This window comes from Pleuronectes platessa, chromosome 3, assembly GCF_947347685.1.
Source record: "Pleuronectes platessa chromosome 3, fPlePla1.1, whole genome shotgun sequence".
Lineage (NCBI taxonomy): Eukaryota > Metazoa > Chordata > Actinopteri > Pleuronectiformes > Pleuronectidae > Pleuronectes > Pleuronectes platessa.
Genome location: NC_070628.1, coordinates 1,460,968 through 1,488,495, shown reverse-complemented (window position 1 = coordinate 1,488,495; position 27,528 = coordinate 1,460,968). Strand labels below are relative to the sequence as shown.

Sequence of the window (27,528 nt, the reverse complement as noted above, 5' to 3'; positions counted from 1 at the left end):
AACTCAAACATTAGAATGAAGCAGCAACTGAACCGAGTTGTCACCAGAGACGTTTCTAGATGGTTTTAAAAATACAGAGAAATCCATTCAGCTTATCAGGACCAATAAAGCCCCTGGTCCTTATCCACCTGTCGAGCAGCGCAGGCCTTTGTACTGAGCAGATAACTGCAGTCAATCATTGATCATTATTCACTTTAACAAGTATAAATACACGTTTACTTTAAACTCTTTACAAAGAGCCAGTGAAACAAACGTCAGATTCCTCTCGAAGAAGCTGTGGAGAACATCCGTCCACTGGTCACATGTTAATGATGTTTCTAGAACAATAACGAGTTCAAATAATAATGATGTTAACGTACATTGAGTTCAGGCTGAACCCCCTCTCCCCCCCCCTCTCCCCCCGACAGAGGTCATCCCCACTGACAAAGTGGAGGTGGGCTTCAAGGACCTGGACGCTGCCATCCTGGTGGGTTCCATGCCCAGGAAGGAGGGCATGGAGAGGAAGGACCTGCTGAAGGCCAACGTGGCCATCTTCAAGACTCAGGGCGGCGCCTTGGAGAAGTACGCCAAGAAGACCGTCAAGGTGACGCTGCCGTCCTGCATGAGTTATTCATCTGTCAGGGACGTCTCCCCTTCACTTTGAATGATCATCATTCATCCATCCATCTTCTTAACCAGGTCGTGAGTCATCGTGACTGAAACGTATTGTGAGAACTCGTACTGGGAAACCGTGAAACAGATTTATTTATTGTGCTTTAGTTTTTACTGCTCCCTTTAAATAATTCCATTTAGTTCCTGGTGTCTGTCCGACGCTCGTCACAAGAACTGTGACATCGAGTTAGATTCCTCGTGGACTCACTGGGAGAAGCTGCAGGTCTGTGATGATCGACCACAGACGATCATCACAGACCTGAGCTGTTTCCTCCAGATGAAGCTCTGTCCTTCCCTCTGCTGAGCTTCAGGGTTCTGATGAACAACATGGAGCCTCAGAGGAGGAGGTGTTTGTGTAACTTGTAGTTGGAATCGACCTTGAATCAGCCGGAGTCGTCACTGAGGCCCAGCGGACGTCAGCGTGACGAGAGAGCGTGCTGAGGTCGAAGGTCAAAGTCTAACCTGCAGCCAATCTGTTAGACTCTGAGTAAATCAATTATTTTCTGATGATATTCTTTTGTATTTATTTACTTTAATTCTTCTCTAAATGGAACTGATTCATGAAAACAAACCAGGTTCAGATTCTGATGTCTCAAACCCAACGTCCCTCAGAAGTGGCTCGGCCCGCCTGATTGGTCGAGTTCTCCATTGTTTGTCTCGGCCACCATTTTATAAAACCTGCAGCTGTCTCAGAATCTAAATGCAGCTCTAGTGTCCCCTAGCTGCTGGACTGTGTCACTGCAGGTCAAACCAGAGCCTGATGGAGGCGTTTGATTTGTTCGTCAGGTTTTGGTGGTTGGAAATCCGGCAAACACCAACTGTCTGATCGCCTCCAAGTCGGCTCCATCGATCCCGAAAGAGAACTTCTCCTGCCTGACGCGCCTGGACCACAACAGAGCCTCCTCCCAGGTACACACACACACACACACACACACACACACACACACACACACACACACACACACACACTCCTCTTTCTGAATGAATTATTTAGATTGAACTAGATCAAAGCTGCTTCTCTTATCCTGTTTCTTTCACGTTGAGTGAAGCGCTGTGTTCCCTCCTCACCTGCAGGTGGCGATGCGTTGCGGCGTGTCCGCTGACCACGTGAAGAACGTCATCATCTGGGGGAACCACTCCTCCAGCCAGTACCCCGGACGTCCACCACACCAAGGTCAACGTCCACGGCTCGGAGACGGGAGCCTACGAGGCCATCAAGGACGACGCCTGGCTCCGAGGAGACTTCATCTCTGTGAGCGCCCCCCCCCCCCCCCCTTCTTTTTTCTCATATGAGAGACATGTTTTTTAGTTGTTTCTCTTTCTAATCTCCTCCTCTTCCTCCTGCAGACGGTGCAGTTGCGCGGTGCTGCCGTCATCAAGGCCAGGAAGCTCTCCAGCGCCATGTCCGCTGCCAAGGCCATCTGCGACCACATGAGGGACATCTGGTTCGGCACCAAGGAGGTGAGTGGTGAAGGCCGACCTTCGAGGAGGAGGATATGAAATCACAGTCTTATGATGTGGCCTCTCATTATCTGCTGGTCGTCTCCTCACCTTGATTTGCTCGTGCTTCCTGTCGACAGGGGGAGTTCATCTCCATGGGCGTCTACGCTGCTGGGAACTCCTACGGAATCCCAGAGGACCTCATCTACTCCTTCCCCATCCAGATCAAGGTGAGCCCCCCCCCCCCCCCCCCCCCCCCCCCCCCCCCCGTTCGGCCAATCAGCTTCATCTATACGTGAAAAACATCTGCAGGAAGTTGAAGTCATGTGACCTGTTGAATATGAACTCAGGAGCAGTTTCACTTCTGAAAACAGTTTGTTAGTGTGATAGCTGTGTGAAGCTGGTGAAAGGAGAACTTCTAGCACAGAAGGGTTTATTGTTAGCTTGATGTACATCAGAGGCCCGGGAGGAATCTTCAACCCCAGGTCTGAAGATCTTTCCCTCAGCAGCTCAGTTCATCTCCCTCACCTTGCGTCACCCGCTCCAACAGCACATCCATGAAAACGTGCATTCCTGAATCACACTGAGTCCTCTACGTTTATCCTCCGGGGAAATTCCAAAAGAATGTGAGGGTTCCTCTGAGTCTGGGGCATCTGGGTCGGTGTGAGCGTCCCTGAGTGTAGACTCTACAATGTGCTGCTGCTGGCTCCTTTATCTCTAACCTGACCGTGGCTCTGCTTGGAGAGAGGAGGGCTGTGTCTCCTCATCCTGAACAGATCTGTGAGGATGGTCAAATATTCTCTGTTATGTTATTATTATGAATAATTTGAATATGAGAACATGGAGCATGGTTCAAGGAGCTTGACGTGTCTTCGTCCACAGAACAAGACCTGGAAGGTGGTCGATGGTCTCTCCATCAACGACTTCTCCCGAGCCAAGATGGACGCCACCGCGGCCGAGCTGGTGGAGGAGCGAGACACCGCCATGGACTTCCTGTCCCAGTGACTGTCTCCCCCTGCTGGTCAACAGCAGCACGTCGTGACCCTGAAGACTTGCTGTTCCCGGCTCTGAAGACGAAGCCCCTTCAACACTATAACCGTCCCAGCTGGTGTCTGTGTGTTACCTTGTGTGTGTGTGTGTGTGTGTGTGTGTGTGTAGGCCACTTCTCCAGGTTTTCAGAAAACCGTGTAACACCCCCCCCCCCCCCTGGCCTCCTCCACCTGCCCAGCAGCTGAGAGAACCTCTGTGTTCGTAGATGATAACCATGATAACGCACATTAGCCGTCCAGGAGCTGTACCGATATGTTGTCACCAATAAAACCACACACAAACTCACAGAACCAGAAAAGTCTCCTCTGTGCTTCACTCGTGTATTCTACTGTCGGTGTCCTATGTCGAGATGTAAAATGTTCAAATGAAAAGTCATAATCGCATTAGAAAAGTCCAATTTAACATGATTTATTAAAATAATTATTTAACCTTTTTATATCTGTCCAAAATAACAGATCAAAACTAATTTCATTTAGCACATTTCAAAACAAAGTGCTTCTAAAAAAAACACATTCAAAATTACAAAACCCTCAGAACAATAAAACAGTCTTTAAAAGATTTTATGAAACTGCCTCAATTTTTTTATTTAATGAAAAACTGTCACAAATGAGATGAAATAACTGATCCCATGTTGAGGAAATTCCTCATGAGACAGAAGCAGAAACTATAAATTAATACAAAATCAACTTTAGAATAAAACCTTTAACTACAAACAGAATAATCTTGTTGAAAAATGTTTTATTCTATTTTAAAAAGCTGGACTTTAAAAGAAACTGGAGTTTAGTTTGTAGAAACCGAGTCGTCATCCTGTGTGTCTTTTTATTTTGAAACTGGGGATGAAAATGAGACCGAGTAAGAAGCTAACGTTTGTTTGAAAAGTTATTTTTCATAAAGAGAATAATCATCTTCGTTTTCAACCTGAAGTCCGACCCACGTGTGCTGAGGGATTTCTGCAGGTTCCTCTCTGAACCACAGGGGGGCAGCAGCAGTCTGAACATCAAGCTTCCGGTTATTTATTCATAAACTCAGCTTTTTCTATTTGGTTATAAAACACATTTTTAAACATTTCCTCCTCCAACGCATTGTCAAAGAGTTGAGTTGTAACTAAGTACATTTACTCAAAAATTAACAATTACTTTTTTATATAAACTTCTACTCCACAACATTTACTTGATAGCTGCAGTTACCCGTAGTACTTTTCAGATTAAGTTTATACGGAATCTACAGTACATCATACACGCACACATACATATAAATATATACATATTTATTATATTAAGGGCTAATGAAATTATTTATTTGACTACTTTTCTTCAGTACAATAGAGTATTTCAGTTTTAACAAACAAGAGAAATACTTAATTTAAAATAAAGATAAAATGAATGATCCAGCTATTGTATAAAAAAAGTTTTTCTTCGTTATGAATCTCGTCATTGAAAAGAAAAGTTTATGATTCCAGAAACAACAAGGAAACTGAAAATACTTTTTATTAAACAGTGACGACTGAAAGAAGACATGTCAGAGACAACGGGAAATATTAGTATTCATATTAAAATGTCTTAACAAGGAGAAGATTTATAAAAATAAAAATCCACTCATAAACTACAGGGGAAGTGGGCGGGTCTAGGTAGCAGGTCCAACGTTGATTGACAGGTGCTATAGACCAATCAACGTTCTCGGCTGGGTTTATTATTCTGAACGTCAGAAGTGTTTGGGGGCGGGGCGGCAGGACGTTAGTCTGTCAGTCAGCTGCACGCGCTGAAAGAGTCTGTCCGTCCCAAGTCTGTCCCCGGTAAGAGTCTGTCTGTCCCCGGTAAGAGTCTGTCTGTCCCCGGTAAGAGTCTGTCTGTCCCCGGTCTGTCCCCGGTAAGAGTCTGTCTGTCCCCGGTCTGTCCCCGGTAAGAGTCTGTCTGTCCCCGGTCTGTCCCAAGTCTGTCCCCGGTAAGAGTCTGTCCGTCCCAAGTCTGTCCCCGGTAAGAGTCTGTCTGTCCCCGGTCTGTCCCCGGTCTGTCCCCGGTAAGAGTCTGTCTGTCCCCGGTAAGAGTCTGTCTGTCCCCGGTCTGTCCCCAGTCTGTCCCCAGTAAGAGTCTGTCTGTCCCCGGTCTGTCCCCGGTAAGAGTCTGTCTGTCCCCGTTCTGTCCCCGGTCTGTCCCCGGTAAGAGTGAGTCTGTCTGTCCCCGGTCTGTCCCCGGTCTGTCCCCAGTAAGAGTCTGTCTGTCCCCGGTCTGTCCCCGGTAAGAGTCCGTCTGTCCCCGTTCTGTCCCCGGGTGGAGTGTGTCCTTGTGTCCCGTGTGGACGATGTGTATCTTTGAGGTGAGAGACCAGAATACATATAGTATTTAAGAGAAATAAATAAAATGAGATTTGAAAACTTTACTGAAATTTAACCTTGGAAATATAAAAGTACTGAGACTGTGTGTGTGTGTGTGTGTCAGTGTGTTTGAGTCTGTCAGTCTGTGTGTGTGTGTGTGTGTGTGTCAGTGTGTGTGTGTGTGTCAGTGTGTTTGAGTCTGTCAGTCTGTGTGTGTGAGTGTGTGTCAGTGTGTTTGAGTCTGTCAGTCTGTGTGTGTGTGTGTGTGTGTGTGTGTGTGTGTGTGTGTTTGTGTCATGTGAGTGTTTGAGTCGGTCAGTGTGTGTGTGAGAGAGTCTGTCAGTGTGTGTATGTGTCTGACACTCACAAACATTAAACACACAACAAATCTCAATTTAAATGACACAAAGTCATTACAGTCAAAACTACAGTGAGTCAGTGTTTATCAGCAAAGTTGTTTTTATTTATGATAAATTCATCAATGAATCATTTAAAAATCTAAATGTCTGAAACCTCTTGAACTTCCTGTTCTCTCAGATGTTAAACCAAACAATCACTGATATTCAGCTCAGTCGAAGTTGTGTAGTTTTAAATCAGAACTGATCATAACAACGTCCAGATCCGACCAAACTAAAGAGAATATTCCATATGTAGCTTCATTGTGTGGTTGTGTCTCGGCCGCTGGAGAACATCTGTCTGACGTGTTTTGAGGTCATGTGACCCGGTGACGTTTTGCGGCTCTGGATGAAGTCGATCAAAATGGCTGCACAGCGCTTTGTAAACACTCATCTTTGTTCGTAACTTTACTGTTTACGATGTAGAACTCAAAACATGTCGACACTCCGCTTCTCAAACTAATATCGTTGTCGTGATTATTTCGCTCAGGATGACTTTGCCTGCTAGCGTCGTCCCAAACGCGAAACGTAACATCACTGCCTCACTACAATGATTGGGTTAAAAGGGCACGTGACAGGTCAAGCTGGTGTGGAGCGCCCTCTAGTGGATCACTGAGATTTCATTCATTAAACGTCTCAAAGTTTCAGTTCAGCTTTTTCGTCAATGCGCTAAAACTTATTGTTTAATTGTTGTTTTTAAATTGTGTGTCATGGTCTAAAAAGTGTGTGACGTGCAGGTCACACCACTGAGTGGGCAGGACACACACACACCAATCACACACACCCTGGCTGTGTGTCTGTGTGATTGGTGTGTGTGTGTGTGTGGGCAGGCCTTGTGCGGAGCTCCGACTCGGGGCTGCAGATCTGTGACCTTCCTCTGAGCTGAGGATGACGAGGACGTGTGTTGTCCTCTGACAGCTGACGAGTAGTTTTTATCTTTGGGACCATTTTTAACTTTTGTTTCTTATTTCAAACTCATGGAGTCGCTGTGAGGCCGCTGGCTGCTTCCTGTCCTCAGATCGAATCATTTAGTGTTCAGGGTTTTTCAACAGCAATATAATGTCTTTACTTGTAGCTGGTAAGTGAACAGATTCATGACACTTCTGTAATATTTAGATTTTTGTTTACTTTGGCGTTTGTCGTCTCCTGAATGACAACAAGTTGTGTTCCTGTTTGTGTTGATCGACGCTTTGACCTCAGAAAGACGTAATAAAATAAATTGATCATAAAACACGAGAAAGACTTTCTGTCTTCAGAAAATGAAGAAAGTGTTTAACATGCAGAGATAGAGAGAGAGATAGAGAGAGAGAGAGAGAGAGAGAGACCAGAGCGAGAGAGAGAGATGAATGGATAGATAGGTAGATGGATAGATAGATGAATGGATAGATAGATAGATAGAGAGAGAGAGAGAGAGAGAGAGAGAGAGAGAGAGATGAATGGATAGATAGATAGATAGATAGATAGATAGATAGAGAGAGAGAGTGAGAGAGAGAGAGATGAATGGATAGATAGGTAGATGGATAGATAGATAGAGAGAGAGAGTGATAGATATAGATATTTTACTAATCGTAAGGGAAATGTAGGAAACATTCTTATTGGCCTGGAAATTAACCCAGGTCGACAGCGTGCTAGCAGCTAAGCTAACCTCTAACCCAGCTACGCCTACTTTTAATAAAATGTTTTTTTTTCTGTGAGAATATTAACTGTCAGTTACGATAATTATCGTGTTAAATGTCAAATCATGTTTCTCTCAAGTTTGAAAAATAAGGTTTTGCTCTTGAGTGACGGTCAAAGAAATGAGACGTTTAACTTTTGCTTTCGATTCGTCTTAATCGACAAAACACGACAACACTTCACTCACAACAGTTACAAACTTTAACAAACGTCACTGTTCACAACACTAAGAAGTAACATTGTAAAACAATTCATATCAGAATCTAACGTAAATAATCTCAAGCTGACACAATAAATACCTCAGTTCATTCCTCTACATGTTGTCTCAGCATGTAAATGAATTATATCAAACATTTATAGATCTGTATTTCTACTCAGGTATTTGTCACAATATTTATCCTCCAGCCTCAAGTGAACTTTGATCTGATTCATAATTTAACGGAAATTCTTATGTTGAACCTGTGAATTTGTGAAACAGTCGTAGCCGGAAAATACAAATAAACATGTATGATGTTTCAGTAAACCTGTGATTTTAAATCCTGATACAGTTGGTTGTGTTTCACAAGTTTAGTTTTCACTGGAAGTTGTGTTGTGTTGTGTTTTCAGAAGTGTTGTTCTGTTGTAATCGTCTTTTTTATTTTTGATCCCTGAGTTTCCAACAAGAAGTTAAATGAGGGATTGAACTCATTCGAAAACAACATTGTGTGTTTTCAAAGTCCTTGTTTGTTTCAGCTTGAGGTCGTTGAAGGTCAGATCAGATATTTATTGATTTTAGAAGAAAGTATCTGGTGTGTTTTGTGCTGGTGTTCGTTTGTTGTAATACTTTTATTTACTCACTTTACTCAGATACATAAAAACCTGCTTTTATTTTTCCAAACAGTAACCTTTTTATATTGGCTTTTATTTTGGAGGACAGTTTTTACGACTTGTTTTAAATGTCCTGACCTGGTTTTGCTGTTCTGTGTGAACTCTTACAGACCTGGCCAGAGGAGTGATGACGGAGTTCCAGGAGAAGCTCCGTCAGCAGCACGAGGAGGCGATGCACCGGGAGCTGGAGGCGCTGCTCCACTCGGCCAGCGAGTCGCAGGCGGAGGTGAGAGAGCGTCACTCATTCTGCTCTGTCTTTCAGTTACTGACACACGGTTCAAATCTGTTCTTTTATCATTTGGATTAATGAAGCAAAGTTTGTGTTCATGTCGGTTCACCGGAGTTTTCCAGCCGCTAAATCGGAAACTTGAAACTGAGACTTTAGTAAATGATGACGCAGACGTTCTCGTCCTGATTGGTTCTCGTCAGTCACATGACTCGACTACCAGCGGTGAACACAAAGCGTCGCTAACACTTCCTGTCAGTAACACTTCCTGTCAGTGAGACTTCCTGTCAGTGAGACTTCCTGTCAGTTACACTTCCTGTCAGTAACACTTCCTGTCAGTAGCACTTCCTGTCAGTGACACTTCCTGTCAGTGAGACTTCCTGTCAGTTACACTTTCTGTCAGTGAGACTTCCTGTCAGTAACACTTCCTGTCAGTGAGACTTCCTGTCAGTGAGACTTCCTGTCAGTTACACTTCCTGTCAGTAACACTTCCTGTCAGTAACACTTCCTGTCAGTGACACTTCCTGTCAGTGAGACTTCCTGTCAGTGAGACTTCCTGTCAGTTACACTTCCTGTCAGTAACACTTCCTGTCAGTAGCACTTCCTGTCAGTGACACTTCCTGTCAGTGAGACTTCCTGTCAGTTACACTTTCTGTCAGTGAGACTTCCTGTCAGTAACACTTCCTGTCAGTGAGACTTCCTGTCAGTGAGACTTCCTGTCAGTTACACTTCCTGTCAGTAACACTTCCTGTCAGTAACACTTCCTGTCAGTAGCACTTCCTGTCAGTAACACTTCCTGTCAGTGAGACTTCCTGTCAGTTACACTTCCTGTCAGTAACACTTCCTGTCAGTAACACATCTTGTCAGTAGCACTTCCTGTCAGTTACACTTTCTGTCAGTGAGACTTCCTGTCAGTAACATTTCCTGTCAGTTACACTTCCTGTCAATAACACTTCCTGTCAGTAACACTTCCTGTCAGTAGCACTTCCTGTCAGTAGCACTTCCTGTCAGTAACACTTCCTGTCAGTAACACTTCCTGTCGCTAACACTTCCTGTCAGTTAGACTTCCTGTCAGTAGCACTTCCTGTCAGTTAGACTTCCTGTCAGTAGCACTTCCTGTCAGTTACACTTCCTGTCAGTAACACTTCCTGTCAGTAACACTTCCTGTCGCTAACACTTCCTGTCAGTTAGACTTCCTGTCAGTAGCACTTCCTGTCAGTTAGACTTCCTGTCAGTAGCACTTCCTGTCAGTTACACTTCCTGTCAGTAACACTTCCTGTCAGTAACACTTCCTGTCGCTAACACTTCCTGTCAGTTAGACTTCCTGTCAGTAGCACTTCCTGTCAGTTACACTTCCTGTCAGTTACACTTCCTGTCAGTTACACTTCCTGCCAACTGCACAGGAGACAATCTACATCCTGTTTACATCACATGACCAGTGGACGGTCACGTGACCTGTGCTTTCAGGTGTGTTAGCCAACAGACTTTCTTTTAACTACATGAACGCACTGTTTCGTCCGTACAACAAATATTTGTGGTTATTGATCACAGAGTTCATCCTGTTATCTGAACACACACAGGGTCCTGCTGGTGGAACATGAGGTGAACGACCCAGAGGACCTGAGGAAACACACACACACACACAGACACACACAGACAGACACACACATACTCACACAGACACACACTTGTGTTCTGTCGCCCTGGATTCACCCGACACACAGGATCATTTCAAACGTCTCATGTTCACCTGCTGAGGAACATGTGGTGGATCTTTATTATATAACTGATGAAGTGTGACATCCATGATTATTCTTTTTTTTTTTTTTAAATGATAGAGAACAATAAAGACAAATTAGAGTCTGTGGGTCTGATCTCAATATTATTTGTTGATACTGTTCAGTGTGTATATGTGTTTGTAATTTATGTATATTAAATGTATTTAAGGAACTGAGCTGATCTTTCTGTGGAAGCAGCTGATGTCTGTTCTGTTGCAGATCTCCAGAAAAGAATTTGATGGATTCAAGAAGCTCTTCCACAGATTCCTTCAGGTCAAAGGTCCCGCGGTCGACTGGGCCAAGATCAACCGGCCTCCAGAGGACTCGGTAAGAACAGGAAACCTGCGGTGAGGCTGAAACCTGGTGTCACACCGAGGAGAAGCTGATCCTTCAAACAAGCCTCTCCACGGACTGCTCCTTTAAATGAGGCAGCTGCTGCAGAAACCAGACCTGAGCTCAGAGAAAAGTGTTGACCAGCACGTACACAACACACACACACACTCACACACACACACACACACACACACACACACACAAACACACACACACACACACACACACACACACACACACACACACACGCGCACACACACACACACACACACACACACATTCTCAGGCCCAGTGAAGGTTAAGGACTAAGAATAGTTTGACCGCTGCAGCATTCGAAGTCTGGTTTTTAGGGAGGTGACATTTATCTCCTGTGGGACTCTGGACACTGCTGGACACAAACAGACACACACAGACACACAAAGACACAGACACACACAAACACACACAGACACACAGTCACACACAAACACACACAGACACTTGCGGTAAAGGTCACAGGTCAACCGTGACCATTACCTTTAATGATCTAATAATGTAACTTCTCTCAGTCAAACACTTCAATTCATTCACCCAATCACACACTCATAGAAATCAGTTCTATGAATATGAATTATTATTTCGATTTAGAAATTAACTTCTAAAATCACTAAAAAGACAAATTAAAAATCCTCAGATTCTGTTGATTTGATGATGAAGTTGTTTCTTGTAAATTTTACTAAAACACAAAAATACAACACAACATTATTCACATTTAAATATTATTAGAATTGTTTGAAGATGTTTTCAGTTTGTGTCTTTTCAAACCACTGATCTCCGTGTCCTCGCTCCGCCCGTCAGATCCAGCCCTACGAGAAGATCCGGGCCAAAGGTCTCCCCGAGGACATCGCCTCCAGCCTCAACAAGCTGGCTGTGGTCAAACTGAACGGTGGACTGGGAACCAGTATGGGCTGCAAGGGTCCCAAGAGTCTGATCAGCGTCCGCAGCGAGAACACCTTCCTGGACCTGACGGTGCAGCAGATCGAGGTAGAGACACAGGGGGACGGAGGGGGACACAGGGGGACGCAGGGGGACTCAGGGGGACTCAGGAGGACGCAGGGGGACGCAGGGGGAGACGCAGGGGGACTCAGGAGGACGCAGGGGGATGAAGCGAGACACAGGGGGACGCAGGGAGACACAGGGGGACTCAGGAGGACGCAGGGGGATGAAGCGAGACACAGGGGGACGCAGGGAGACACAGGGGGACGCAGGGGGACGCAGGGTGATGAAGCGAGACACAGGGGGACGCAGGGGGACGCAGGGTGATGAAGCGAGACACAGGGGGACGCAGGGGGACGCAGGGGGACGCAGGGTGATGAAGCGAGACACATGGGGACGCAGGGGGACGCAGGGGGACGCAGGGTGATGAAGCGAGACACAGGGGGACGCAGGGAGACTCAGGGGGACGCAGGGGGAGACTCAGGGAGACTCAGGGGGACGCAGGGGGAGACTCAGGGAGACGCAGGGGGACGCAGGGGGACTCAGGGAGACGCAGGGGGACGGAGGGGGACGCAGGGAGATGCAGGGAGATGCAGGGAGACGCTGAACTCTGTGTTGTGGTTTTGTTTTTCAGCATCTGAACAAAACCTTCAACACCGACGTGCCGCTGGTTCTGATGAACTCGTTCAACACGGACGAAGACACAAAGAAGATTCTGCTGAAATACAAACACTACAAAGTCAAAATACACACGTTCAACCAGAGCAGGTAACACACAGACACACACACACACACACAGACACACACAGACACACACACACACACACACACACAGACACACACAGGTCACAGTCTGTGCTGTGAACCTTTCAGGTATCCGAGGATCAACAAGGAGTCTCTGCTGCCGATCGCCCGGACCATGGGGACGAGTGGTGAGAGCGCGGAGGCCTGGTACCCGCCGGGTCACGGGGACGTCTACGCCAGCTTCTCCAACTCGGGGCTGCTGGACAGACTCCTCGCCGAGGGCAAAGAGTACATCTTCGTCTCCAACATCGACAACCTGGGCGCCACCGTGGACCTCTTCATCCTCCACCACCTGATGAGTCAGCCGGCCGAGCGGCGCTGCGAGTTCATCATGGAGGTCACCGACAAAACCAGAGCCGACGTGAAGGTCAGCGCCGACGCGTGGGATCGGACGCCAGCGGGTTTGTTCTGTGCGCCGCCTCTCAGTGCTTCCTGTTTCCTGTTTCCTGTGCGCAGGGCGGGACTCTGATCCAGTATGAGGACCACCTGCGGCTGCTGGAGATCGCTCAGGTCCCGAAGGCCCACGTGGACGAGTTCAAGTCCGTCACCAAGTTCAAGATCTTCAACACCAACAACCTGTGGATCTCACTGCCGGCCATCAAGAGGCTGCAGGAGAAGAACCAGCTGGACCTGGAGATCATCGTCAACCCCAAGGTGAGCCACGCCTCCTTCATCATGACCTCATCATGACTACACTCATATTAGGTCTTTATCGATGTTTAAATAACAAAGAGACGATTTGTATTTTATCATTTTGGAAAGTTTTTAATATTTAAAATCCTCTAAATTAATCTTTATTAGTTTAGAAAAAAAATGAATCACAAACTAATCTGATCATTTATTGATTGATTATCTTAAACTATTGAGATTTAATAATAAATAAATTGAATAGTTTAATGTCGTCATGTTGGACAAGGGAAAGAGATTGTTGGGTTTGATGATGTTTTACTGACTAAAGTAATAAATAGAATTAAATTAACTGTTAGGTCCACATTTTATTTTCACAATAAAAGTCCTTTAGTTAAAAAAAAAGAGATTTGAATGAGAGTCAATGAATCATTTAAACATTTAAAACCTTTCCTCTTAAACCCTGAACCTCTCCCAGACGCTGGACGGCGGCCTGAACGTCATCCAGCTGGAGACGGCGGTGGGCGCCGCCATCAAGAGCTTCAACAACGCCATGGGTGTGAACGTGCCGCGCAGCCGCTTCCTGCCGGTGAAGACCTCGTCCGACCTGCTGCTGGTGATGTCCAACCTGTACAGCCTGGACGCCGGCTCGCTCACCATGAGCCAGAAGAGGGAGTTCCCCACCACGCCCCACGTCAAGCTGGGCAGCTCCTTCACCAAGGTCCGGTGACGGCTCTTTGGTCATGTGACCACGCTGAGTCACTGATCAGCTTCGTCAAGAGTCATCGAGATGAAAAGTTTCACGATAATTAATCAGCTGATTATTTATGTTGAGGGAACTTTTTATTTCTTCATGTTCTTATGAAGTAAACGTTTTCATTATAGTGATATTAGAATTGAAATATCCCGATCAAAGCCTTTCTCAGTTTACAAATGATGGTTTAAGATTCTAGAGCAGTTTGATATTTCCACGATATTATCATGTTTGGTTACTATTTGTTTAGATACAAGATTTTCTTTATCGCACTTATGGAACATGTATTATTTTACTCACATCATCTATCGGATAAAGAGTGAAACCTGAAAGACGTCTTCCCTGAGTTCTGTCTCCGTCCTGCAGGTTCAGGAGTTTCTGTCCAGATTCGAGAACATCCCGGACATGTTGGAGCTCGACCACCTCACGGTGTCTGGGGACGTCACCTTCGGGAACAAGGTCTCCCTGAAGGTCAAGAACGTTCCCTCACTTTCTTTTACCATTTCAAACGTCACGTTAACTCTTAGAACCTTTCACATGTGATGATTTGCTGCTTCTCGCTGTCGCCTCTGTCTGTTTGATGATTTGAGGCCAAGTTTTACTCCATCTTCAGTGTGTTTGATCAAACCTTGTTTTCACGTTCACCAGGGAACCGTCATCATCATCGCGAATCACGGCGACAGGATCGATATTCCTGCCGGAGCGATGCTGGAGAACAAGATCGTCTCAGGAAACCTGCGGATCCTCGACCACTGAGGCCTTCACGGAAAAAAGAAAAACCATTTGCACCTTGAAGAGACGTGAAAAGGATTTTCTTCTCTTGGGAGATGAACGACAGGAAACAGTCTGTTTCAATGTGAAATCAAAGGGTCCTGAAAGGGTCAAAGGTCAAACTCCCTCCTGACTCTTCAGGAAGCTTTGCAGGAAGTAAGCTGCTGTAACTGCAAACGACCGAGTCTGAGCCGTTAATAAATATGAATAAAACCATGTTGTGTGAGTCTCGGGGTTTTGTTTAGTGTCGAGTTCAGGATTTCGTAAATCTTTTTAACATCTATTCATAACGAGACGGCCCAACAAGTTGAATATATAAATTATACACACACACACTGTGTGGCATTCATTTCACTTTTTATAATGAAAGCAAACACGATGTTTGAATCTTTTTTATGTATCATTTAATGACATAAAATAAATTTCAGCTCAAACATCAAACTCATCATTTCAGCTTAAAGGGATCTTGAGATGTTGCGTTCACAAGAATCAGACAACGAGACGACCTGAAAACAAGATGCCTGAGGTCACTGGGTGTCACCGGCACGGAGGCGTACAAATATCAGAAACTCAGAATAACATCACGTCTACGCAGAGCAACTCAAATCAAATCAAATCAAATCAAATCAAATCAACTCAAATCAACTCAAAGCTTATCGTCACATGCACCAATGACAGCGTCATCGGAGCAGTGAAATTCTTGTGACATGGCAGACAACATCTACACAGGAGACGACTTTACAAAATAGAAAAATAACATACTATGTAACATAACATATAACATAACATTGTAACATATAACACAGTCAAGTGAATATTAAATTAACTAATATAGGTATTACATAGTCACATAGTCAAGTGGCGCAGCAGTTTACAGGGTGAAGAAGTGGGGAATATTAAATAAAATGAATATATGTGAAGTAAGTGTATTTGTATGCGTGTGGGAGCAGAATGTACATGGTGACTGTTCAGAGGGTCAGTGTTGATTGTTCAGAAGCCTGATGGCCTGGGGGGGGGGGGGGGGGGGTGGAGTCCACAGCCTGGATGGCTGTGGTCCTTGATGATCTTCCTAGATGGCAGCCGATGATGCTCCTCTGTCTTCACAACCCTCTGCAGGTCCTTGTGATCAGCAGCGGAGCAGCTACCAGGCAGTGATGCAGCTTGAGAGGATGCTCTCAATGGTGCACCTGTAGAAGTTTGTTAAAGGTTTTGCAGCCATGCCAAACTTCTTGAGTCTCCTCAGGAAGTAAAGGAGCTTTTGTGAAGTTTTGACCACAGAGTCCACTTGTTTGGACCAGGTCAGGTCATCCGTGATGAACACACCGAGGAACTTGAACTCGGAGACTCTCCCCACTTCAGCTCCATCAATGTGTAACGGGCCGTGACCCCCCCTCTGCAGCTTCCTGAAGTCCACGATCATCTCCTTGGTCTTGCAAACGTTGAGAGACAGGTTGTTCTCTTGGCACCATGTCTCCAAGCCTCTGACCTCATCTCTGTAGGCAGTCTCATCGTTGTTAGAGATGCGACCCAGGATGGTGGTGTCGTCTGCAAACTTCAGGATGATGTTTGAACTGTGTGATGCCACACAGTCCTGCGTGTACAGGGAGTACAGGAGGGGGCTGAGTACGCAGCCCTGAGGGGCCCCGGTGCTCAGGGTCAGTGAGGAGGAGGTGTTGTTACCGATTCTCACCACCTGGGGTCTGCTCGTCAGGAAGTCCAAGATCCAGTTACACAGGGGGGTTTGAAGACCCAGGCTTGGGGATGAGTTTGGCAGACACAATTGTGTTGAACGCGGAGCTGTAGTCCACGAACAGCATCCTCACATATGTGTTGGCTTTTTCCAGCTGGGAGAGGGTGGTGTGTGTTGCCAGGGCGATGGCATCGTCCGTCGATCGGTTGGGGCGGTATGCAAACTGGGAGGGGTCAAGGGCGTCAGGAAGGGTGGAGCAGATGTGGGTTTTGACCAGTCGCTCGAAGCACTCCATGATGGTGGAGGTCAGTGCTACAGGGCGGTAGTCGTTTAAGCAGGTGATGGATGGTTTCTTGGGTATGGGGATGATGGAGGCCTGCTTGGAGCAGGTGGGAACTGTTGACAGTTGTAGGGAGAGGTTGAATATGGAGGTGAAGACCTCCGCTAGCTGGTCGGCGCTGTTTTAGGCGTTGTCTGTGAGTTAGGATGAGCATAATGGAAGGTGATCCTGTTTGTAGCTGTTCCGTATTTGCGAGTAACAATGGTCAAGAGTCTGGTCACCCCGGAAAGTTTATATGCTGATGATATTTAGGCAGAACTTTCCTCATATTAGCCCTATTGTAGTCATCAACAACAACCAGACTGCCTCAGGGTGAGCATCCTCAAGTCCATTAATAACTCCGTACAGATCGTCTAACGCGCACCTTTTGTCTGCCTGCGGCGGAATGTAAACAGCTGTGATTATAACGGAGCTGAATGCACGGGGAAGGTAAAAAGGGTTTTATCGCTAGCAGCTCCAGGTCTGGTGAGCAGCTTGTAGAAAGCACAACAACATCCGAGCCCCAGCGAGAGTTCACCCCTCCACCTCTGCTCTTACCCGACTCGGAGGTCCTGTCCTGCCGGTAGATGGACAAACCGGCCGGAGTAACGGCGGAGTCAGGAACCAGAGGATCCAGCCAGGTCTCCGTGAACGCCAGCACGCAGCAGTTTGCGATGTCCCGCTGGAAGTTGTGCATGCGGAGCCTTTGTCAGTGCGACCTTTCTCTACTGCGCGCCAAGGATCACATGGAGGAGCAGAGACTAAAGTGACATCTTCACAATTATTATTTTGTCCAATCAAGGATCCAAACTTTGAATTATATTAAGATTTTTTATTATATTCCCATAAATTTGTTTGAAAGGGAAGCTGTGAGCAAACAGGAATATAATGTTGATGTATTTAAATAAGGTTTTAAATTAGTGTCTGTGTGTGCACATGCCAGCCTCCATCAATTCAATCAAGCTGCACCAGAGTTCAATCACTCATAGAAACCAGTCCTCTAAATAATCCTGACTGTTTTCATCAGTCTCACAATTATAATGAAAGTGATTCAAACAGGCTCCTGGCTCCGCCCCTTTATCAGAATGCATGCCAAAATTTGATGAGTTGTGGAAAAATCAGTTTTTAGTTTTCTGGTGTAATTCTGTTGAAAAACAAACAAACAAATAGATAAGGAGTGAAAACAAAAGACCAAAAACATTTATTTAAGAAAGAATCATAAAATCACAATACATAATAATTCATTATCCATGTAATAACCACATTAATATCATGTATAAGACACGAGATGAGTCACGTGGTGTTACCACAGCATCACAGGCTCATCACCAAGATGTCCAACATAGTTCAGAGGGTAACAGCAAAAATAAAATCTATTTATTGCAGAAAAGAAAACAACTTCAACAACAGGCCGGCAAAATGGACAAAAGAAGGAAAACCCAACACAACAACCCACAAAGGGTCGTAGGATCTGAGAATCTTCCTTCAACCTAAACAACATCAGAACTAAAGATCACAGAAATAAAGCTGCGAAAACTGGACCCATCAGAAAAGTAAAAGAAAAGACACAACACAACAATACTCTTGCTCTAAAGGTCATGCTGTACAAACTGCTGCTGCTGCAACCGGGGATGGAGAGAGAGAGACTTCCTGTTCCCTCCTAAATACTTTCAACCAATCACAGTGCACCTGAGGAGAGAAGAAAACAGGAAACCATGAGTAGAAAGGAAATGTACGGGTGTTTTCCTCTTCATTCTAAAGCGTGGTCTTTTAGTTTGAGAGCTGGACTTGCACGTTCAGATTTCGTGGTGTTTTTACTCAACATCCTGCGCTTGCACTCACACAGCTCCTGCTGGGGCTTAGATTTGCTCTGCTTGTGCTCAAACTCTGCGCTTGCACTCAGATATTTTGTTGCTTGGACAGATTTCCTGTATTTAATAACTACACACTATGGTTTCTGTAAAACTCGCTTGTACGGATGTTCTCTGAAGTCGTCAGAGACGATGGTGTTTTCCCAACAACAAACCCTGGGTGACCCCCGAGATAAAGACCCTGCTGAAGAGGGTCTTCTGTTCGGGGGACAAAGAGGAGCTGCGCAGAGTCCAGAAGGAACTCCGGCTGATGATCAGGAAGGGGAAGGACAGCTACAGGAAGAAACTGGAGAAGCGGCTGGAGCAGAACAACGCCAGGGACGTCTGGAGAGGGCTGCAGACCATCGCAGGCCACGGAAAAGGTGTGGGAAGACAACAACCCAGCGGGGACAAGGACTGGGCAGACGAACTGAATCTGTTCTTCAATAGATTTGATCCCCCCCCCCCTGCCCCCTCTTCACACCTCTCCTGGCCAGCCCCCCCTCCCCCTCCCCTCCTCAGCCTGCCACCTTCGACACCTGACCCCCACCAGCCCACCCCCACCCCATCTCCAGATCATTATTCCCCCTTGAGACTCTCACCACTCCTCACCCCCACACCCCCACCCCAGTCATCCTCCACCCCCCTCTCTATAACTGATGATCAGGTGAGAAGCCAACTCAAGAAGATCAAGGCTAGGAAGGCCCCGGGCCCGGATGGTATCAGCCCAAGACTGCTCAAGGACTGTGCTGACCAGCTCTGTGGTGTGATCAGGTTTTTGTTCAATCTAAGCCTGAGCCTGGAGAAAGTCCCAGCCCTGTGGAAGACCTCCTGTGTGGTCCCGGTGCCGAAGACGCCGCGCCCCAAGGAGCCAAACCACTTCAGGCCAGTTGCCTTGACTTCTCACCTGATGAAGTCGATGGAGAGGATTATCCTGAGACACCTACGACTGCTGGTGGGCACACAGCTGGACCCCCTGCAGTTTGCTTACCAGCCTGGGATTGGGGTGGACGACTCAGTTACCTACCTGCTGCACAGATCCCTGCTACACCTGGAGGACAGCAGGAACACTGTGAGGGTCATGTTTTTTGACTTCTCAAGTGCATTCAACTCCATCCAGCCTTCACTGCTCAAAGTGAAGATGGAGAACGTGGGAGTGGACCAACACCTGGCTGCATGGGCAACGGACTACCTCACCAAGAGACCACAGTATGTGAGGCTCCATCACTGTGTGTCTGACGTGGTGCTCTGCAGCACAGGTGCCCCTCAGGGTACGGTGCTCTCCCCTTTCCTCTTCACCCTCTACACCTCCGACTTCACCCACAACACCACACACTGCCACATCCAGAAGTTCTCTGATGACACAGCCATCGTTGGATGTGTTCCTGAGGGGAATGACCTGGAGTACAGGGCGGTCATCACAGACTTCGTCAGCTGGAGTGAGCTGAACCAGCTTCAGCTGAACACCAGCCAGACGAAGGAGATGATCGTGAACTTCCGGAAAAAAGCATCCAACTTAACACCAGTGAACATCCAGGGATTGGACATAGAGGTGGTGGAGAACTACAAATTCCTGGGTGTTCACCTCAACAACAAACTGGACTGGTCGGACAACACACATGCCCTCTATAAGAAGGGCCAGAGCCGCCTCCATCTGCTGAGGAGGCTGAGGTCCTTCGGAGTGTGCAGGGCTCTCCTCAGGACTTTTTATGACTCTGTGGTGGCCTCAGCCATCTTCTACGCGGTGGTCTGCTGGAGGGGGGGTAGCACGGACAGAGACAGGAGCAGGCTCAACAGACTGATAAGAAGAGCGAGCTCTGTCCTGGACTGTCCTCTGGACTCCATTGAGGAAGTGGGGGACAGAAGGATGTTAGCCAAGCTGGCGTCCGTCATGGGCAACACCTCTCACCCCCTACATGACATTGTGGGGTCCCTGAGCAGCTCCTTCAGCAGCAGACTGTTACACCCACGGTGTAAGAAGGAGAGGTTCCGCAGGTCCTTCATCCCGGCCGCAGTCAGGCTCTACAACACCAGCACCACCTGATAATGTTGTAGTCCCTGTCTATTATCTCTATCTCCACTAAACCTCTCACCATAGCTGTATTTGTATTTTTATTTTTCTTATTTATGTTTGTATTTTTTTTTTTTTTACTCAGTTCACTACCATGCACAATAATATTCAACACTTAACATCTATATTTATGTCATGGTCACTTAAAATGGTTACATTGCAATATTTATATTTCCAGTATGCTATCTTGTAGTATTATTTATATTATGGTCACTTACTTTTTAATTATTTTTAATTATTTTCTGTATCATGGTCACTACTGTTGCATATTTTTGTTTTCATTACAATAACACTTAACATCATTCCACTTTGTCCCCAGCACCTGCTTTTGCACAGTGTCTGTTTTGCAGGTTGTTTGTTTCTGTACTCTTATTATGTATAGTTTTAGTAGTGTACATATTGTGATCTTTTTTTTTTTTTTTTATTGTGCTTCGGCACTGTTATTTTAATTCTGTTTTTCTATTATTGCTGTAACAAGTGAATTTCCCCATTGTGTGGATAAATAAAGAAATCTAATCTAATCTTGGTTGTGTTTGTCCCAGTGGCTCTGACCTGAGGCTTCACACCAGGTCTTCCTGCTCCTCTGTGTCTTCTGTCTGTGCTGCAGCATCGATGTCGTCATACTCAGAACAGTTGTCCAACTGATGGGGGAGAGATGAGAAAATATTAATCCTCACTGGACTTTATTCATGAAACCTGCAAATAATCACAGTTCATTAAAAACAGTTTGAACGTAGCTCCGCCCCCTGTCCATTGGTTTGTCTGTTCATTAGCAGGATTACACAAAAACTGATAAACTGATTTCCACAAAACTTGGTGGAAGGACGGGACATGGGCCAAGAAAGAAGTGTCAACATGAAGTCACCCATTGGTTTGTGAGCTGCCATTTTGAAGCCTCTATTTTTGACATGTTGTCCAGCGCCATCTTGGTTCTTTGAAACCAGAAGTAACCATATTTGGAGGAGAGGGGGTGGAGCCTGACTCAGGGCCCAAGGACACTGCCCGCCCACCTAAACCAGTGACCTGCACCCAGTACTAGCTGTCAATCACACGGTATCCATCACCTATTGCCTTCAGTGCTTTCTGGTCTATTTGACTCTAAATGGATCGTTCACTTCACTTTCTAGACCCAGAGTCTACGTCCATTTTAATATACGGTCAATGGAAAGAACCTTTTACATTTTGGGGCAGATTCAGACAAAGTAGCTGATCCAAGAAATGTTTGATCTCTTTCTCTAACATGGTGAGATGAAAACAGTGATATGGAGTCATTCTTTTGGCCTCACTGTCTCTCACCTCCATCATCTCCACAGCTTCATTCACTTCTGATTTCAAGCTCAGAGTTTTCTTCATCCTGGATCGAAAACAACAACAAACACAACATTTGACAAAATGAACTTCATAACACTGAAACTAGTGTTTGAAGACATTTGAAGAAGACAGTGAAAGAGCAGAGGGTGAACTGATGGATTTGTTTTACCTCGTCCACAGAGTCCAGACCAGCACTGGAACCAGCAAGACCACCAGAGTGTACCTGATGATATTCATGATTATCACTGACTTCCCTGGACAACAGACAGGAGACATGAGCAGTGTGGTTCGACTGATGATGATGTTGGTCTGTCAGTATTGTTCATGTGCAATATGATGGGCTTGATATACAGCTGTGACACATCTGGAAATCCTGAGTATTGATGGTTTAAGGTACTGATACAATGAAAAGGGGGGGGGGGGGTGTAGGCTGTAAAAGTCAGAGTGCTAAACTCACCTGCTCCAACAGTCAGATGTAAGGTGGTGTTACTACGTCCGTGTGTGTTCTGGGCCTCACACTGATACTTTCCACCATGTTCAGCTGTGATATTAGTGATGGTGAAGATTTGTCCTGATGCTGTTGGTGAGTCCTCGTCCTCCTTGTACCAGGTGTAGTTAGCTGCTGGGTTAGCATCACTGCTGCAGGTCAGAGTCACTGAGCTGCCCTCCATGATCTCACCAGAGGGACTCACTGACACAGAGGAGGACTGTGGAGCATCTGGTGTAAAACATGCAAGATCAAGAAATCAACTCAGAAATGAACATTACTGAATATTATAGTGAATATTAACTTTTGCAGCTGATCGGTCAAAGGTCAGAGGTCAAGATGAGCAAAGATTTGAGCCAAAAGACACATTTTCCAAGATATTTCCACACCAGCAGAGAGACTAAATCCTATACTGATCAGAACTTTATTCCCCATTGTATAATGGAAAGATGACTTATAAGTAATGTCACAAAGAAGTTAGAGATTTAAGTAATGAGTCCTTAAAACTGCCTTCTGCTGTATTCCTGCCTCTAATAGGATTATAGAGACAAACTTAAGTTTATAGACATTGAAAAATAATCTAGGATCATATGATGGGAATGTCGTCACTATGAGTTTACAAAATGAAGTCATATAGTGGAGCTATGCAACAACAGATGTTTTCACCCAAGTCCGTGTGTTTGTTGGTTGTTGATTTTACACACAAAAACTACTGAGTCGATTAGCATGAAACTTGGAGGTAGGATGAGGAACGGGTCAGAGAAGAACTCAGTAAAGTTTGGTGTGAATCCAGATAAGGGGGCGGACCCAGGAACTTTCTGTAAGATTGTGAGACAGTGCTGGGTTTCATGGACATGTGGATGTTTTCTACTCACACTGGACGTCTAAGTGTAGAGACGTGGAGTTGATCCGTCCGTACTGATTCTCAGACTTGCAGGAGTAGACCCCGCTGTCCCCAGATCTGATGGAGGAGAGACGATAAACACCCTCTGGTCCTTGAAGCAGAGCTCGGTTCTCCTTGTACCAGGTGTAGTTAGCTGCTGGGTTAGCATCACTGCTGCAGGTCAGAGTCACTGAGCTGCCCTCCATGATCTCACCAGAGGGACTCACTGACACAGAGGGAGGCTTTGGAGCGTCTGGATGTGTGGAAACAGAATGATGATAACAGATGACAGACATTGTGTTTAACATTTGGAGACATATATGATATGATGTGTTAAAGTTAAAGGTTCTCAGGTGAGTGGAGTCACTGAGTTACAACAGCAAGGTTGTTAAACTGACACAGGTAAATTCTTCTTCTTGTTAAGTGAGAGGTTTTTCTCAATGACTTCCTGTTGCACTTCTGCTTCCAGACTCCCCTGAATGTTCACAGATTTCAAACCATGGTCCAGTTTGTAACGTGGACTTAAACGTGACATATTATGACCCTTTTCCACAATTAGACAGAGTTTCTTCATGATAAAACATGTGAAGAGCCCTGTTCAGAGTGGCCTGTTTGTGGGCGTGTCTCTTAAACTGTTAATGAGCCACTGCTCCCCCTGCTGGGTGGTGTATGTGTGACGTGTGCACAGGAGCAGGGTTTTGTTTTCACCACAGTCTGTCTGCTGAGAGCTGTTTGCTCGTCATGTGAATGTGAACAGCGAAGGAAATATCTGTCAAGTTTACTGAGGATGGTGAAAACTTTATGGATGTTTTTACTGACGCTGGGTGGATTCCTCTTTGTGCTGCTGATGGTCTGACTGGGAATATTTATGGGGCAGAAGTCAAACGACCCATATCTGCACATTTAAAATGTAAAAGGACAAAGAATTGGACAGATTGAATATCTCTTCACTTAATAACCTGTGTTTCACTCACATGTCAAAGTAATAGAGATGTTTGCTGAACTCCTTCCCAGCTCATTCTCAGCTGTGCAGTAATACTCTCCAGAGTCTGACGCCCGGATGGAGCTGAGGACAAATTGTGTCTCTTCACTGAGACGTTGAACTTGTTTATCTCCACTTCTCTTGTACCAGGTGTAGTTAGCTGCTGGGTTAGCATCACTGCTGCAGGTCAGAGTCACTGAGCTGCCCTCCATGATCTCACCAGAGGGACTCACTGACACAGAGGGAGGCTTTGGAGCGTCTGAAGGAGAGTTTATATTTACACACAGGATGAGAATACAATCAAAACACTGTCTGCATTAGTTGTTCAAAGTTTAAATTTAAGTTACTTCCACATTATTGAAGCTTCATGAGGAGGAGTAAACTCACACAGTGTAGGAGAAGGGAAACGCTCCTGTCCTTCTATAGCACAATGATAGCTGTCTTCAGCATTAAAGTGTCGGAGGTGAAAGTATTTTTTTCGTCCAACAGGTTTATTGTTATTGTACCAAACGTAGGAAAGATGATCAGGGAGCTGACACCTGCTGTGACAGGTCAGCTCTGTCCAGGTAGAAGATGGATTGGCTGTTGATCTCCTCACATGTACCAGGAGCTGAGGGTCTGTGAACAAACATGTGATTTTATTTCAACATACACACTAACATTTCAAACTGACTCTAATGTAAATGTTACCTGTGACAGACAGAGTGACTCCAGCTGAACCAGTTACTCTCCCTCCAAGATGGTTTGTTGTGAACCTGAACTGGTACACAGCTGAGTCGCTCTCTCTCAGGTTAGAGATTCTCAGAGTGCACTTGTTGTTTCCACAGAGATTCTCCACACGACCTGAATACTCTGAATCATTCTTTAGATCAACGTGAATCCCATTACTCTCTTGAATGAACCAGAAAGTTTCCTGAACTGTAGTATCATGGTTATTAAATGTGGATGGGTATGTGTAGGTAGAGTTAATGTCCACTGTTGATCCTCTGAAGGCACAGATCTCAGTAGAAGTGTAACTCACATCCCAGTTAATCTGACTCCTTACCACTGTAACACAGAGCACATCAGAGAAGATAAACGTATACATTATAAAACTAACTCCATGTATTTTCTCTGGTGAATCACCAGTCGACAGGTTTTCAATTTATGATGAGGAAACTTTCAGTTCACATAAAACACAGTGAAGTTCCCTTTAGACTTCAGAGTGAGGGAGAAACACTGTTGGAGGTGAGGAATCTAATTTTCATTTGATCAAATAACAAATTAAAACCAAACTTATGAGAAACATGAACAATAGAGTTTGATAAGAACGACCTAAAATGACACAAACCATCTTTGACAAAAATGTATTTGACTTTTTAGATTGGTCCATGTCCTTCCCCCTAACATGGAGGAGGCAGGATGTATGTTCTATACTGCAGCCAGCCACCAGGGGGCGATCACTATGCTGTCTTCCATCTATATTTACACAAGCAGAATACTAGTACTAGTACTGCAGTAGTTAGTCAGTACTGACAGTAGTATCTCAAGAGTTTAATGTGCCCATGCAGAAAAAGGTATTTAAAGACACATGAAGTTATGGTACAATGCATCATCTCAAATACTCCAGCAGATGGTGCAGTTAATGAAATACTGAAGATTAAACTCACACACTGGTGGAGAGCGGAAATCCTCGAGTCCTTTAACAGCACAGAAAACTCTGTCTTCAGGATGAAAATCATCTGAATAAGATGCTCCTTCAATCTTCATCTTCTGTTGATTCTTGTACCAGACGTAGTTCAGACGATCATGAAGACGACAACTGCTCTGACACCTGAGCTCTGCCCAGTAAGAAGAGTCACGCTTCCCTGATCTGCTCACCTGCACATGCAAACCTGTGTGTGAGAACAAGGAATTCATTTTAGTCCAAACTCACAACACACACATGCATATAAAAGTGCACAGACACACTCAAGTGAACCAAACAAGATGTAGGAAATAAATGAATGAATGTTCAGATGTAAATGTTACCAGTGACAGACAGAGGGACTCCAGCTGAACCAGTAAAACTCCCAGTAGGTTGGTTTGTTGTGAACCTGAACTGGTACACAACTGAGTCGCTCTCTCTCAGGTTAGAGATTCTCAGAGTGCACGTGTTGTTTCCACAGAGATTCTCCACACGACCTGAATACTCTGGATCAGTCCTTAGATCAACATAAATCCCATTACTCTCTTTAGTGAACCAGAAAGCTTCCTGAACTGTAGTATCATGGTTATTAAATGTGGATGGGTATGTGTAGGTAATTTCCACTATTGATCCTCTGATGGCACAGATCTCAGTAGAAGTGTAACTCACACGCCAGCCATTCTCACACTGTACCACTGTAACACAGAGAATCAGATTCATAACCACACCAGAGAACACTTAGTTTACTTTTTACTCTCTGTAGAAAAGAAACACATTTCCATGAGCAGCATTCCATAGCATTTCAACTAATGACTCCACACACTGATGACAAGTCCTCATCGAGAGGAGAGGAACTCAGTCATGATGACAATAATACTAATAATAATAATAATAATAATGATAATATGTTTCAGCCTCTGTAATATTTTGAGCTCTAGACGATAGAAACTTCTAAACAAAATAAAATAATACTGATGATAATTCATTCATATATTTTCTTTCTGCACCACTTTACAGGTGCTGATCTGAAAATTAATGAATGGTTCATTTATATTTTTAACTTTCTCTCTCAAACTCACTTCAGGTGAATCAGAAGTCTGAGTGTAAAATAGAGTGAGAACATGAATGTAGAGGTACAGTACCTGTCACAGTGAGAAGAAGGACAACAAATCCACTGGCTGCTGCAGTTACACTCATAGTAGCTGCTGCTCTCGTCTGTGACTTCAAACAAGACAAACCTCCACAGATAAATAATGTGCACAAGATGAAACTCAGTGACATCACAGACACGTCTACCTACAACACAGAGTCTGAGAATAAAGACAGATTCTGTAAGAGAAAGATACGTTAAAACTGTTAAACACCCCCCCCCCCCTCCCTTCCTCTTTACACTTACATGCTTGCTGAGTCTGATGGTGTTAGATTAAACTGTGGTTTGTAATAACTGTGAATTGATTCATTTAACAGAATGTGACAAACGACTTTAGTGGCTGTTACCACAAACCTGATTCCTCCTCAACTGAAACTGTAAGCCCCCCCCCCCCCCCCCCCATGGAAGAGGACGGCTTTATGACAAACACTGCAGCCAGCCACCGGGGGGGCAGATATCATTT

At 45.2% G+C, this 27,528-nt stretch overlaps 3 protein-coding genes across 4 annotated transcripts; 2 read left to right on the top strand and 1 right to left on the bottom strand.

Annotated features, from left to right (window-relative positions):
- Positions 1 to 407: 407 nt before the first annotated feature.
- On the top strand, positions 408 to 3,237 carry LOC128430138 (malate dehydrogenase, cytoplasmic-like; the record flags this gene model as incomplete). Its single annotated transcript, XM_053416118.1, is given in 7 exon segments — positions 408 to 583; positions 1,438 to 1,560; positions 1,726 to 1,803; positions 1,805 to 1,903; positions 1,999 to 2,112; positions 2,232 to 2,321; positions 2,974 to 3,237. Coding segments are annotated over 7 exon segments (803 nt in total), but the record flags the coding sequence as incomplete, so codon positions are not given.
- Positions 3,238 to 6,644: 3,407 nt separating this feature from the next.
- Positions 6,645 to 14,872, top strand: LOC128430025 (UTP--glucose-1-phosphate uridylyltransferase). The gene is made up of 10 exons (XM_053415950.1): positions 6,645 to 6,925; positions 8,499 to 8,614; positions 10,612 to 10,719; positions 11,563 to 11,748; positions 12,335 to 12,468; positions 12,574 to 12,871; positions 12,961 to 13,158; positions 13,610 to 13,852; positions 14,252 to 14,356; positions 14,534 to 14,872. The coding sequence occupies exons 1-10, from the start codon at positions 6,907 to 6,909 to the stop codon at positions 14,639 to 14,641; spliced, it is 1,515 nt and encodes a 504-aa protein (XP_053271925.1). The 5' UTR covers positions 6,645 to 6,906; the 3' UTR covers positions 14,642 to 14,872.
- A 2,964-nt stretch (positions 14,873 to 17,836) lies between these two features.
- On the bottom strand, positions 17,837 to 22,609 carry LOC128430233 (B-cell receptor CD22). Of its 2 annotated transcripts, XM_053416257.1 has the most exons (5): positions 22,355 to 22,609; positions 22,067 to 22,151; positions 21,883 to 21,940; positions 21,139 to 21,227; positions 17,837 to 18,354 (listed from the first exon to the last, which is right to left on the bottom strand). In XM_053416257.1, the coding sequence occupies exons 1-4, from the start codon at positions 22,566 to 22,568 to the stop codon at positions 21,147 to 21,149; spliced, it is 438 nt and encodes a 145-aa protein (XP_053272232.1). In that variant the 5' UTR covers positions 22,569 to 22,609; the 3' UTR covers positions 17,837 to 18,354; positions 21,139 to 21,146. The 2 variants fall into 2 exon arrangements, with proteins under 2 accessions (XP_053272232.1, XP_053272223.1); XM_053416248.1 differs by lacking the exons at positions 17,837 to 18,354; positions 21,139 to 21,227 and having other exon boundaries at positions 21,737 to 21,940.
- Between the last annotated feature and the right edge of the window lie 4,919 nt (positions 22,610 to 27,528).